General features: G+C 43.8%; 1 protein-coding gene across 2 annotated transcripts in view; it reads left to right on the top strand.

The window, feature by feature from the left end:
• The window catches only part of tnmd (tenomodulin), a 47,024-nt gene extending 32,916 nt beyond the window's left edge, over positions 1 to 14,108 (top strand). Inside the window, exons 4-7 of one of the 2 annotated variants that reach the window (XM_035161354.2) lie at positions 1,663 to 1,770; positions 7,391 to 7,550; positions 8,904 to 8,998; positions 13,151 to 14,108. In XM_035161354.2, coding sequence (XP_035017245.1) covers positions 1,663 to 1,770; positions 7,391 to 7,550; positions 8,904 to 8,998; positions 13,151 to 13,360 — 573 coding nt within the window. In that variant the 3' untranslated portion in view covers positions 13,361 to 14,108. Of the gene's footprint in view, positions 1 to 1,662; positions 1,771 to 7,387; positions 7,551 to 8,903; positions 8,999 to 13,150 lie in introns of both variants that reach the window. The other variant, XM_035161353.2, reaches the window with a different exon arrangement.
• The last annotated feature ends 1,007 nt before the right edge of the window (positions 14,109 to 15,115 follow it).

The raw sequence follows: 15,115 nt of genomic DNA, 5'->3' as shown, positions 1-15,115 counted from the left end.
ATGGCTCAGACTGACTCGCGATTGGTCAAGCGCATCGGCTCTATCGCCCAATCGCTACTGCAGAGACTGTGGCTCCAAATGGGCAAGATGGCGGAGTTCGTATCCGGGATATTTTGGGTTCATTACTTGATAGTTGGTGGAAGTGGAAACGTGTCGTCCATCTTAATATTTACAGTCTTTTGTTTATAATGTAGAGTGTAAGTCTACTTTATATATGCATCACATTTAAATTCTGATTCAAATTTTTCTCTCAAAAATATTGTGATTATGGGTAAAAAAACGTAAATGTCCCAAAGATACAGATAACGATGTTAAAAGGGACCAAACTAATACATGCTCTCATGAGTTTAGCTCTTTATTCACAGGGGCTTGAATGACGCATGCACTTTCCTATTCTTTATTGTCTTTAATAGATGAAGATGAGCATCTTGCACATGGATACACAAGTGGATATTTCAACACAGCCCTGTTAAAATGACATTGCTTTTCCATTTCTCATCCCTGTGTTAATGCGTCTTTCTTAATTTTCTGGTTGACCAACCCCAGTAATCATTGTATCTCATCACAACACTGCCCTCTCCTCCTCTGCTACAAGTCACCGATACAGTAGAGCCAAATTAAACAGAGACTCATCACAATCAAGCCCAGCATAAACATTATGCTTTTGTGCAGGAGACTATTATTGCCCCATCCTTTTTCTGCACAGATGAAATTACATGCAGTAAATTATGGCGGCCATCACTTTGTATCATGTCTTGTGCGGCTGGTATCTGGTTTTCAGAGTGACAGCCCCACGGAAAATGTAGAAATACCGCCAACATGATCAAGTTAACCGATTCAAAGAAGATGTCATAGCACACCGTGTTACCGTAATTAAATTTAGATTGAATCAAGTCCATTTCCATGGACCCACTCACACAATTTTCACTTGATACAATTTTAAAGCAGCCATGGCAGATGTAGATCCTGCCGTCTCTTCTAATACAGTATGCTGAATGAGCAGCTCGACTCTGCAGAAAAATACATTTGAAACAATCTGATCTGATGAAAGTCTTTCAGACTTAATCTAAGATATTTAACCGGAGTATTTTAGATTAACATCGAGTGGCAGCGAGGGAAAATGAATAGATCTTTCTTGCCTTTTGAGGCTTTGTGTGTCAGAGTGAATAGAGCTGTAGTCCACATGGTGGAGGATCATCAGTGGAGCTGAAGAGAGTGACTCCACACTTGACTGCGCAGATTAAGAGAGTGACAGGGACCTATGACTGGCTAATTCAATGGGGGCACTCTCTGTAGAAAACACTTCATTCTCAACAATGTCACTTGCCCCCGCTGTGCGATATATCCTACTATTCAGTATTATTCAGCCACCATGAAACACACGGGCCTTTTTACCTCCATTCAGGCTAAAAGCAAGTGCTGCGTCGTGAGGGCCAAGAAGTCATCAATTTTATATACCACGCAAAAGGAAAGATCAAACCACACCTCACTCATTAGGTTTTAATTTCTGACTTTTTAAGAGCTTTGATTATGAGCAAAAAGCGGAGCGTTTTAAAACGATCGCCTCAGAGCTTATGGGATATTCACATCACAGAAAGCTGATGAATGATACATACATCTGAATTTCTGAGCAACCCTTCGTTTCTTTTTCTTTTTTCAAAGGGAATCACTGGGATCCGCTTTGCCGAACATCAGAGGTGCTACATCAGGACCCAAACTCGGAAACTACCCACGGTGGCAGAGGTGGAAGCTGAGGACACAGAGTTGCTGGTACGCCTCCTCCCTCCGCTGTCTCTACCTCAGCCTCTCTAGTCCGACAGGGGCTGTCATGCATAGGGAGATAACTGGAGTAGAGCGCTGTGAGCACCACACAAATCCTTAGCCTGTCCATCTTATCCTATCACCCCCCACCCGTCTCACTGAAGAATAAACTGGGTTTGTGGTGCCTGTGAAACCGTCAGAAAGCTGCCCACAAACCAACAGCCGCTTTGTGGCTCACATCAAATAGTGTTTGCTGTCAATCTTCAGCCAATATTAATTTTTAATCATCTCCTCCAAAGGCTCAACCCAAATAGCCTAAAGGGGAAGGGTGCAAGAGAGGTCTGAGTGAGAGGTAGGCCATTAAAATGTTTTTTTTTATTTAAAAAAAATATGTTTTCTTTGTAAGAATTCACGAGGCTCCAACTATAGAGCGATTCATTTTCCTTCTCTGGGTTCTTCTAGTTGCATGTGAACTTCAGCAAAAGGAATGGGAGAAATTCAATCAATCAAAATTGCCAATTTTTCAGTGTCACAGTGCAATTCACTGAGTGAGCCGTATGTTCAAAGAGAAAATCCTTCTCTCGAATGTCTCTACTGCGAGCACACTCATTTACATTTCACATTGCAGCTGGGAAGAAGTGGCTGGCTCGCCGCTTCATTTTAAAAACAGAATAAGCCAATTGTCAGTCCAAGCGAAACCCACTCCCACACCCAAAAAAAACAAACAATGTTTTTTTTCATTCCTCTCATCTTCATAATGTCTGATCCATGTTTACAGATACTAATTGCCCAGACAGCACCATATGTCCATGCCGTTTCTCATTTCTTTACACATTGAAGCCTAATTGCCTTTATTCACAGCTCCAAAGTGAATCATCCAAGGCCGGTAAAGTGACTTCGACTTTAGGGCTCATACCAAAAGTTCCGGGACCCTTTACTATGACTGCCACTGGTAAAAAGATCATTCTGCACATCGTTCAAAGATATATTAATTCAAAGGTTTCTTTAAAGATATACTATGTAAAAATTCTTTATTCAAATTTCTTTAAATGATTTACGTGTCACATGACTAAGGAAAAGCACACAGCTAGTTAGCCAGTCACGTAAGGTAGATTTTCATCTGTGGTGAAGACAAAAACTCCCATGATTCCTCGCTGCTTAACAACGTCAACAAACCGGGTATTTTGTTATTGTTTTAATTGGGAAACCCCTAGCAGCCAAAGCTACATATTACTACGACTGAGGTAACCTTGAAATAACTGTCAGGTGAAGTCGTGAGAACCAGGCACCAAAACATGCAACTCAGTTTCAACTTGGTCCCTTCTCCTCCTGAAGAACAAGGAATAATAGCCAACACATGTAGAATGGTTCTAACTCTTATAAAACCCCTGGTTCTGAACTTGGACCAAACACAATAAATAAATAGTGTTTAATGAAGTTATTGCGATACTGACTGATTGACACCTGCGTTGCCAATACACAAAAATAAACAGACCTGAAACGTTCAAGGTTTACTCAAAATTGGAAATTTCGTTATCTTACTCATTTCCCCATATTATTTTTCTACAAAAAAGAAAAGATTTCACCCAGATCATATTGCAATATGTATGATGTAAACAAGACGGAGCTGAAATGCATAGCAAAACATCCAATATGTAAACTAAATTATCAGGGTACTACACAAAATATTTAGATATTCCTAGATAAATGTCTACTTATACTGTTCCTGCTTGAGCGCAGCCACCTGGAAGACGAACAAGCTCATATCTGTGCACAGGGACATCATCTGTTCATAAACATGACACAGTGGGAATGATCTTCTCATCTAGTTCTCTGCAAGAAACCAAATAAATGCACCTCCCAAGAATGTTGAACCAATTATTCAGTTCAGGTTTTCAAAATACAAAACAAATACCATACATCTCCCCTCAACCTCCTCTTAAAAGAAGATTATTTTTAGCACTACTCCTTTTTAGGCAGTACACCCTGTGTGCTGCTGCAAGAATATTTTCACTACAAAAACAATGGAAAGCACAAGAGAAATACAGTAACTATCAGGGAAGAGGAGGCGCATCGAGGTAATAAACCGCGACCTTGTCCTGACCTCACCAAGGTCTGTCCTCGCAGCCCCTGATCCGTCCTCTCTGAAAATCCACCCACGTGTGACCCTGGACAAGATCAGCACAGGTTCCTCCTCAGGTGGTGAAACACAAGAAGCTCACAGGGGTTAAAGCCAAGTGTTAATGGTTCCTAGCTTAACCCAGCCACAGGCTTTTAGGAGGGAGTGCTCAGAGCAGCGGCTGCAGGCTTTAGAGCCGAGGTGAAAAAAACAATGGAAAAAATCATGGAAAAACTGCAAGCAGCTGATAAGGAAATGCAGCCCCAGCGAGGGAGAACCAGGTGACGAACATGAATTGTTTGCCAGGATTTTTTCCTCCCTTTTCAATTTGCCTTCCTCTATGAAACATCTGAGGGAGTAATCCCTGAGCTTCATTCCAGTTCCCCCAGTCTGACATGGAAATCGCCATCCTCCTCCCTCACACCCTTTAGCATTGTCAATGGAAGCTGCTTGCACCATTAAACAGCCACTTAATATGGATGACCAAAGCTCACCCAGCAACCCAAAAACCTCCCACTCAGACTGCCAACAGAAAAACAAGACACTGAGCCGCAACATTGCAGCAGAGGATGTGAAAACACCAAAGTCCTGTAAGAACACAGCTTGGTTTAACTCGTATTTGTCTGCATGACGAAATGAGCTGAGTCAGTGGCAGGGAGACAATTCTGAAAGTAAACAAACTGAACATATAGCTGCTGACAAACTTGTTTATGTCAGTCACACATCTTTGCAAAACTCGTGTTGTGCAAAGATTGTAGTGACTATTGCTACTGTAAACTGACTGATGACCTAACTGCTAACATGCTACCCATGCTAATGTTAGTTAGCTGCATTTGGTGTATTTTGAGTATGAAAATGACTCATTGAGAAATGTAACTATTGTTGTGGCTTTTTTTTCATTGTGCTTACATTAGTTTACAGACCAGTCATTACTGGGGAAATATGGCAGCAATATTGACATACAACTCAGCAGCCAATGCAGAGTTTACACATATGTTTTGACAGAGGTAGCAAAGCTAACCCTAAAGGCTGGTTTATACTCGCCGTTGGATCAGCTGGAGGCAAGAGGCTGCGAACAGGTCCGTCTCTGAACTATGGAAAAACCTCTGCAATCCGTTAGTCAAGACAAAGATGTGCGTAAACCCCCCGAACTGACGCTCCTAGAGGAAACAAGCTGGCTCCAAGATTGTTGTTTGTGTATTTTTTTCATTTGCCTTTGTTTGGCAGTGTTTGTGTATTTTTCTCCGCGGAGACACTGCACCAAGTATCGCGCCTCAAGCAGGAGTATAAACGTGTTGACGTCACAGTTGGGGCGTGCGATGACCAGAACGTCAAGCACAGCCGTGGCTTTATCAGTGCGGAAGTGGACATGGTTAAATTTGTGCATCTGTGCATTCAGTCTTATTGAACAGACTAAGTGATCACAAGGTCTCCTACTGTGCACATGTAATGTAATTGTGTTGATGCCATAAATTTCAATTGCCAATAGAAAAACCACTCAAGAATCTGTTGGGTTTATAGATTTTTGCCATGACAGAGGTTTCACTGTTTTTAACACTGTTGTGACCACGGGTTTCGGAGCCCTGAAGCAAGTACCAGCTCTGTCACTGAACGTGGAATATGGGTGTTAGCTTGAATTCACCACCTGTTACTATGCATAACCTCCCCCCCACTCCTGTCAGTGCCGGGCTGTGTAAGAAAGCTCCAGGGTATCGTGAGAAAACCTCAGTCGATCTGTGGCAAACATAGCAGCACTTTAAACAATGTGTCACATAGACAGTGTTTCCCCCCCTTGGGACACGGTGGCGGGAGAGGCTAAATTCATTAACCACAGCACAACTGCTGTGTAATTAACTTGTGCACTGTAGGCGTAAAGCAGACATACACCAGGAGCAGGCCACACAAAAAAAATGACCATTGTTCCCAAGGTCCAATACTTGATAAAAAAGTTGCTTGTGTCCCAATAATACATCATTTGTCAAATGCGGATTTGGAAAAGCCTTTCAAAAGTGTGTATAAACTGGAAGACCATAATCATGTTGTCTTTGTGCTTGTCAACTGGCATTTAGAAATCCCTGCCCCATGCTAAATTTCTAACCTTTACTATTTCCCCCCAGGCGCTCGCTCTGCTACAAGTTACTGGAGTCGTTTCTAAACTGCGAAGTCAAAGTTATATTGTGAACCCCGTGTCGTGACCTCCATTTACTTTCCAGAGAAGACTCACTTGGCTTCAGTGGTTAAGAGGTCCAATTAGAGAGTTGCTGTTTGTGTTCCTCAAGTTTGATTTTAATTTCTGCAACCACGAGATCCGTGAGTGTGCCGGCTCAATGCCAGAGCAGCCGCTCCGCCGCACCGCCGCCGGCCGAAACGACTCCTCCGAGTCATCATTAGTCCACCGGCCGTCTCTTAAAATTGAGAAGTGTGTCAAAAGCTTGGTTAAACACCTCCCGCGCCCAACACAATCCTGGATGTGACAGGATGTGTCTGTCTTTTATTTATTTTTCAGGTCACAACTGTGCCGCTCGATGACAAACACGCAGCGAAATTCTAATTCGAGCCAGAGTGACAGTGGTGAATAGTGGGGAGGGGGCACGACCCAATATTAATGATTCTCGCTCCGACTATAGCCCCAGGATTCTACGTCAAGCTTAACTAATGTGCAATTAAGCTTCAGACTGGGAGAAAATCACCTTGTAAAAACATTTGTCAAGTGAACTGTTTTTCTGTTCTGGGTTGCTAATTAACAAGGGAATGGGAAGAGCGGTTGGTTTGTGTATGTATTTACATATACATGAAGAAAATAAATATGTGCACTGTTAGGGGAGGGCATTACAAAATCCCCTTCATACGTCTCTATTAGACAACACTGACATGTAGTCCCTATCATTAAGCAATAATAGTTTACTTTACAGCTCATGAACTACAGTATCAACAAATTAAGCCCACTGATAGTGCTGGCTGCCAAGTGAAGCATTGTGGCGGAGGGGGAGGCAGGGCGGGAGGGGTGGGAGACGGATGGGGGGGACGGAGGGAGGGAGGAGAATGCAAGGCTTTATTGTGTCTGTCACATTAAACGATATTGCAGCCACACTCAGAGTAATGAAGACCACTTCTAAAGTCATTTAAAAGTCAAATCATCACTGTCTGTGAATTTCAATGATGTATAATAGAGAGAGCATGCCGGAGGCTTGAGGAGAGGGTGTAAGAGAGGGAGAGAGCGAGGAGGGAGTCAGGGCAGTGGGAGTCAGGAGTCAGGAAGTTGCCACCCTCTCAAAGGACAGTGAGGTGATAGATAAAACGATGAGGCTGGAGATGCTGCACGGCCCGAGGGAGCGGAGTGCAAATGCAGGACTACGCTTTGTGTGGGGCCTGAGCATTTTAGCAAGCTCTGACATGCTATATAACACAGTGTGTGTGTGTGTGTGTGTGTGTGTGTGTGTGTGTGTGTGTGTGTGTGTGTGTGTGTGTGTGTGTGTGTGTGTGTGTGTGTGTGTGTGTGTTTTCCAGCAGGTGAATGAGGCCGAGGTTGTGGACATGAAGGTGGAGGACTCCCATGTGTGGGTTCTTGAAGAGGAGCCCATCGTTAACCTGGACTTCCTCCTTGACTCCAAGATCTGGGAGATTTGCCAACATCTGCCCATCCACTGGATCCATCCCTCCCCTCTGAGCGGTGAGAGCAGGGGGCACCTGTGCCTCTAAATGCAGACTATTAACACCCTCGCTGGAGGGCACCCCCACCGGCCAGACGCAGGTCCACCGAGGCTGCATGATTTCCCGACCATATGAGCATCCAGCCTGTGTTTCTGGCTCTGTGTGTTGAGAAAGTTGAGAGACTGATGGTCAGTGATGAAAACAGCATTTAGCTCCTTCACTCACAGTTTGAGGCTATAACAAATTAGATTTTTATCATCAATGTGTTTAAACTATACATGGAGCTAACTTTAATTAATTATGATTATATTATGATTATCTTATCTTTCACACTTCAAAACAATACCCACCTTCCTATAGTATAAATTAATTAGCTACTGAATCCTTGATGTCTGTTTTTCTCAACTCAAACTCCAGTTAGATACTTTTTAAAGCAGCTTTAACTGATGTTTTTATAATCATAAGTGTATAATTTGACAATATAAAAACAATGTGATAAAGTGATCGCTCATAGTGATGAACCTACAGAGAATCATCACTTTAATCTACAGCTTTATCTGTCTGGTCTGCAATGTTTCGCTTTGGTCGTATTTACATTTTTAAGTTGCCACAGGATGCCATGCTCAGCTAATCCTAGCTTAGCAGCAAAGTGCAGGTATAGTTAGCTGTGTAACATAATTGGAGCATTGAACATTTTGAAAGTCAGATATTTCCCTCGGGAGTTTGTGGAGGAGACCAAAACAGAGCTTAAACTTACATTAATGTTGTTCCATGACTGTTGGATGTGTAGTTAAGTAACTGTGTTCTGATGATATGTAAGTGTTTTTAAAATACGATATTCCAGTTTTAAAAGAAGAGAGAATAAGGAATTGGTGCTTTTAGGCCAAATATAATGTAAAATTATTCCGGAGATACCAGTTGACCTTTTCTAAGTTTTAAGAAAAGTTTTTTTAGGACTGAAAAATAGACCAAAATAAACTTGATGAGATGATTTTTTTAGATTTTTGCATCGTGTTCAAAATCTGAAATGTTAATCTCCACCGACCGAGTGGAATAAAAGGAAAATATTTCTCTGTGAAATGTAGAAGAGTAAAGGTATATCTGTGTCTTCAGTAAATTAGAACTACCTAATTCTACTTAACAACAGTAGTTGAGTAAATGTATTTTAGTTACATTTACTAATTAGGTTTGTGGTATATGATGTGTGTTAGTATCACACCAGCAGCAGGTTCATTCTTTGATAGAAGCTTGGACCGAATTCAGTGTATTTCTCTTTAATGAGAATCTACAAGCTTTCTCATTTTTACATCACACAACAGGGATAAAAAAACTGTTGCAAGCCCATAAACATTTCTCTTTCTTGTGTGTTCAGACGATGAGTTGGAAAATGTGGACACGCCCGACGCGGAGGTCACAGGCCAGCGCTTCACCCGGGACGTCCTGGACCACCCTGCCGTCAACGACTATGTGAGTGCAGGACCCTATGCGCCACGTCATCCCCGGCGCCGCAGCACCAGATACAGTAGAGCGACTTCAATCAGTCCCAGCTCTGCCACAACTCTCGCTGCATATAAATTGCTCACTAATTGATGTTAAAACTGACTTTGTGCACCAGAGGGCAGAGCAATTGCTCTATATATCTATTTAAGTAAGGCCAGTTCATTGAAGACTCCCTTTATGTCTCTCCATTAATTGAGAGGAATATCCAGCCTTTCAAAGGCAGCAACTTGTGCCTTACAGCAGCCGTTAGAGCCTTTTTTCACTTCCCCCCTTCTTTTTTTTTTTTGAGGCGCTCTCAAGGTCACTCACTGCAGCACAGACAAGTTATTTAGAAGGTTATAATTATCAAAACCTGTAAAATGAGCCGAAAGTCCTGGTGGCGTGTTTTGGTGTCGTGCATGTAAAACGCTCAGTATTGTGTGATTAATTATCCCTGACGGAGGGACAATCACATAAAGCAGCACGTTACGCAGGAGTTGTGCTCCTCAGTGACATGAGCAGTTGCACGGTAAAGATACCACGACCGAACGCGCCTGCACAGACATCCCACGCACAAGCACGTACACACACACTCAGCACTTACAGGTGAATAGCCACTAAAGCTAAATTCAAGGATAATGAGTCGGCTCCGGTCTGCGAGAGACATGCAGAGGAATGAGACGTCCTATAATGTTGACATTTATCAGGCCCGTCTCAGAAACACCTCCCGCTCAACTCCTCGATTTCCCCTCAGCTGCTCCGTCTTCTCCCTCATCATGTGCGGCAGGAGATGCGACGCTATGCAATTAAAACATACCAGGGGATGAAAAACCTGGCTCCCCTTTTGAAACGCTCTGCCTCTATATCAGCTGAGTAATGCATACCGCTGCAATCCATCCCAGCCACACATCCAGGCTGTGTTTGTGGGTCCGGCGATAACAAAGGCCTTTGTGGCCAAGCGGAGGGCAGGCAGCAGTCTGTAATTGGGAGTCTGAACTCTCGCCCATGCCAGTAGGACGCCACACGTGTTAGCCAAACCTCAGCTCATGTAAATGTGACGGCACACACAGGCTGCTGCTCACACTTTTCCTGTCATCCCACATCCTCCCTGCTAGCACACACACACACACACACACACACACACACACACACACACACACACACACACACACACACACACACACACACACACACACACACACACACACACGTAGACCCATTAAAAACACGCCCTCCCTTCATCTGCATTTCGTAATTCTGAATTTCAATGTCACGCCTCCATATGGCGCTCGTTCATGAAGCAGCACAATCATTCGAGTCCTTGTGACAGGGGCTGACAGATATATGAAGCTGACCTTTGCCACAGCTGCCATGTCAGGGTGCGGGGTCTATCAAAGGTGGCCCTGGAAATTTCAAACTGAATAACTACCATGTGACACAGCTGACACGATGGCACCACTGTCCTTGACCCATATAGCAGGGATGGGTTTCCAATACGAATTAACCCCACACACATACACATGTTAACGTGCAGAGTGCGAGTTCCTGCCTGCATGTAGGTGTTGGTATCGTGTGAAGTATTCTCACAAACCTGTGGGAGAAATGTTCAGGGTCACACTTCATTCAGAGCAGAGGTGCTAAAAGCTGAAGAATTCAAATCCGTGAATGCAGGAGCTGTTTGTGCCTCCGGAGGAATCTTTACACTCAAGCTAAAGCTCCTTATCACTGTGGTAAAGCAGCAGAGTTTACTGAAGTACACGACTATCTCCTTATTCAATTATATCCCATTTCATTGTCATTCGTGCTCAGTGTAGAGCAGCAAAGCCAGATGGAAATCTGAGATCAGGACATGAAGCAGAGCATTTCATGTGAGGCACTGTCCTGTGTGTCTACACAGAGAGAAAGAAAAAAAACCTTGCCCTGTTTGAATACAAAGCAGCGGAGGAAACAGAAATGTTATCGCTACAGTTTGCATCCCAGAATAAATGTGATGAGCTCTGCTACCAGATTTAATAACACATGCAGGCATGTGCTTCAAGCTCATGAAAAGCGGTGATCAGCGTGTGTGAAATAACACCAACAAGTGTGGAGATTAGAGGAGTCGTGCTTTGATTCGTTACATCTTATTGAACGACTGACGCGGGTTTTCTACTTTGCAGACTCATTCATATCCAGTGCCTCACATTATGCACGGAGGCGTCTGTGCGTGCGCGGCTGTGTTTGCATGTGTATACGTGAGCCTGGCTGTGTGATGAAATCAGATGCAGCGAGGAGGTAATGGCTTTTTGCTCTTCATTAATGCTGCTTGTTTGTGAGTGACTGCCTCAGATTTCCCAAGGTGAACCATTCTTATCACTGCGGCATCCCACTGGAGACGGCAACTCAAAGCCGGAGTGATGAATATGTAGCCTCCGTTTTAAAAGGATAGCTCTGATTAATTGTCTTTAAGGTACAATGCTGCCCATTGGCTGTTTGTTCCCGATAAACACCGCGTCATTTGAATAAAGAATTTTCCTCATTTTCCGGAGCTCCAGATTCGGCAACGTCCCGGTTCGGGCTGCGAGGAGCAGATAAGATTATCGTCGGTCCATTGACAGCTTTCGTGTTGTTTCCATAACAGATTGTTGCCTGGGAGCTGATGACCTGAAACTTGACTGAAACAATAAATCATTAAAAGCCTACCTGTGCTTGTCATAGTAATAAATCAAACCCTGGCTCTCCCAGATAGCATCTGTCCCTCCCTCTCCATGTGTTTTAAGTATGTTTCACGAGCGTGTAATTTTACTTAATACATCATAACATCAAATGCATGTGGTTACTTATTGTCATGCATGTGGTAGATTGGTTGTTTTGTGGATACAGTCCACTTGCTGCAACAGAAAACAAATAAAAACCAGTGGAAAAGACGACGCTGACTTATAGAGTAAATGCAAGAAAAACCCCAATTCCCATACTCGGTGTAGCAGGGGACGAGGGGGGGACTCAGCCATGTGCTCCTGCGGGTCCTGTCCTCTTAAACAATTCCCACACATTTTCTTTTCCCCACAGTGGATGTGTTTTGTTCTGCACCGCTGCGTGTAGCTGAGTCATTGTGAGCGCTGGCAGAGAATTATGCCAGTTTGTTCTCGGATGTGAAGTCAGCACAGGGCCGTCGTCTCCTGGATCCGAGCAGTTTAACGAGACAGTGTGGGATTGTCTCCGAGGATTCATTTACTAAAAAGAGATTGAAATGTGGTCAAATGCGCGCTGAGGGCAGCGGCTGCCTCCACTCGCGCGCTGAATTAAGTGGCACTTCTCCGAACCCCTATTTCGGGGGTTGCTCTTGATCAAAGACGTGGCACTCAGCCCCCGTGAGTCTACGAGGGCATGAACCAACCGGCACAATGGAAAAATCCGAGGGCCATTAATTCTACCCAATTTACCTTTCGTTTAGGTTTCATCTGGCCTCTCTATAAATTCAGAGGCAGCCAGCGAGAGCAAATGAAAGAATCCTTGTTAGGCGATCATTACTCTGCTAATTGCTTCAGGAATGTGCCATGCACTTAAAGTCAAGGTCAGTGGGAGGACGCCAAGACGTGGGGAGCTGGAGTTTGAATGCCCTGTCGGAGGAGGGGCGGCCATTTTTGGTGCCGAGTGAGGGCTTTGGTCAAGGAAGGAGGTCAGAGATGAAAGAAAAAGAGTAATTATGCTCGTAACTACAACATTAGACCTGCTTTGACTGAAAATAGCTCCCGAGGAGAGGCAGTGAATGCTGGATTCAGGGATGAGGCATTGTGCAGCTGCCAGTCGTGCTACCTCCGCTATAATAGAAAGGTCAAGGGTGTTATATCATGTTTTATGCTCCTCCAGCTCAAATCAAGCTCGCCCATTCTCCCCGCTATCTCAATCTCTGTGTCACAGTCGTCGAGCAGGACGCGGCTTTGCATTTTCACAGACATCTCCTCTGATCTTTTCACTCTTGTTTGGGTTTTATGTATATTGTGCTGACATGCAGCCAGAGCAGCCTCATCAATTCCCTCCTCCTCCTCCTCTTCCTCCTCCTCCTCCTCCTCCTCCCCTTCTCCTGCCCTTGCCTGTGGAGGACTGACATTTGTCATGTGTGAAATCGTAACCCTGCCCCTGCTCCTGTGTCCTCTGCAGAGAGAAGTCGGATTCGAGCTGGAAAACCACCTGGATGACAACGGCTACTGCTGCCAGCACTGTCGCCGTGGTTACCGCTTCTGCCGCCGCTACTTCGAGCCCCTGGGCGGCTTCAACCCGTGGCCGTACTACTACCAAGGAGGTCGGGTCATCTGTCAGATTGTCATGCCGTGCAACTGGTGGATTGCCCGTATGCTGGGCAGGGTCTGAGGAGGGGGCGGGCGCCGTCTGGGATTTAAACTGTTTGTGTCGCCGAAGGTGCAAATTCTCCTCTTTGACAAATATACCAGACCACTTGTGGGACCAAAGCAGCCCATCGCACACGATTATTATCCAATCTGAAAGTGGGGCCCATTGAGCATTAGTCAGTCTAAAGAGTCTAAATGGCATTTGAAGTGTTTAGAAAAGGTCTGTGACCGTTTACAGCTGTCTCATCTTCTTTGCTTATCTACCTGTTTGGTCTCCTCGCTGTTTGATCCTGGTCAATTGGTGTCATTTGGTTTGGAAGACGTCACCTTGAACCAATCTGCTCTAAAACTCTCTGTCTTCACGCTGTTGTGCTTCGTGTTTTATTCTATAGGATTTTTTCTACATATTCTGCAGTGTATCACCATGTACACCCAGTACAACTATATATATTAAACATAGTGTGTGGTGCTTTCATATTAGACATTAACTCTTATGTTTTTTTTGTGATATGTTTTATTCTTTATTCTTGCTATTCCTCTGTTTACCCACCGCTAGATACACACAAATAATTAAGTTGTCACAGTAAGCTGCTGAGTTCACGCAGCACTTCCTCGCCGCACGCTCAAATCGTGTTATAAATTATGTAAAACTTAGATACAATGTGACACCGGATGCAAAAACATAATATTATACTTTGAAAAATATATTAAACGTGTCAAAGATGAGACAAAATCAAGATAAAAGTAAATAAAAAAGAAATAATACTTGACCAAGCCTGCATCATTATAATTCTGTTCCGTCTCCTCTGTTCTTGGTCTCATGTTACACTGCACACGGAGGTACAGTATGATTAAAGGTGCACAGACCTCAGTTGTCTTCTTTGAAGCACTCACTCTGTTGTATGTCCTCCGTTGTGTTTCACTGTCGCTGCCATGCTTTACCTCGTGCCTCTGTCTGTACCACCACATCTCAATCTGTCGCGCCGGAAAAAACCACTCACATCTGTAACTAACAGATAAGCAGGTGAGGACGATGTGTAACTGATGCCGTGTCATCATGGGAAGGTGCGTAAATGCCCGAGAGTATTCAAGCCAGATATTCAGAAGTGCTGTTGTCAAATGCTGCATTCGTTTCTATCTCTCTCCTGATTTTCATTCCTGCTAAAACTTCACATATGAATCATCTCAGTTGTCGTGTGAAACAATAACACAAACTTGTTGCCCCCGAGTGTTTGTGTGTATTCCAATCTGACTCATGCGATCGATAGAAAAAGACAGATGTTTTCCCACCGCTCATTAGCAAACATCTAGTGGCATATTAAAAAAGGTGGTGACGAGAAGAATACCCGAATAGTTTATTGTTTACATTTAATAACCCGAGACTCTTGTATCTAATGCATAACAATGCTCTGTGTACAGTGATAAGGAAGCATCTCGCCTGCTGAGTAAACGTGGAGGACGACTGGTGTTGGTTCAGTGTGATAATAATGTCGGTAATATCAATAATATTTGGCAGAGAATTGGATTTTGGGTGAAACATATTAGTGTATGTAAATGTTTTATGGATGTGCTCATAAATGGAGTTCAGCCTTCGCCCATATTGTTATTTTTTAAATCAATAATGCCAATGGCCCCAAGCAACATGTCAAGTAAAAAATAGTGGCATGAGTTAACAAATGCAATAATTGCAAACATACCTCAAATAAACTGACAAGTTGCACTGCAAAGCCCCGGAGGCAGTTCTAAAAAGTTCATGATAATCAGTGTTTATAGAATT

The sequence above is a fragment of the Hippoglossus stenolepis genome, chromosome 7 (assembly GCF_022539355.2).
Source record: "Hippoglossus stenolepis isolate QCI-W04-F060 chromosome 7, HSTE1.2, whole genome shotgun sequence".
NCBI classification, from domain to species: domain Eukaryota; kingdom Metazoa; phylum Chordata; class Actinopteri; order Pleuronectiformes; family Pleuronectidae; genus Hippoglossus; species Hippoglossus stenolepis.
This window is presented reverse-complemented; position numbering and strand designations above follow the sequence as displayed.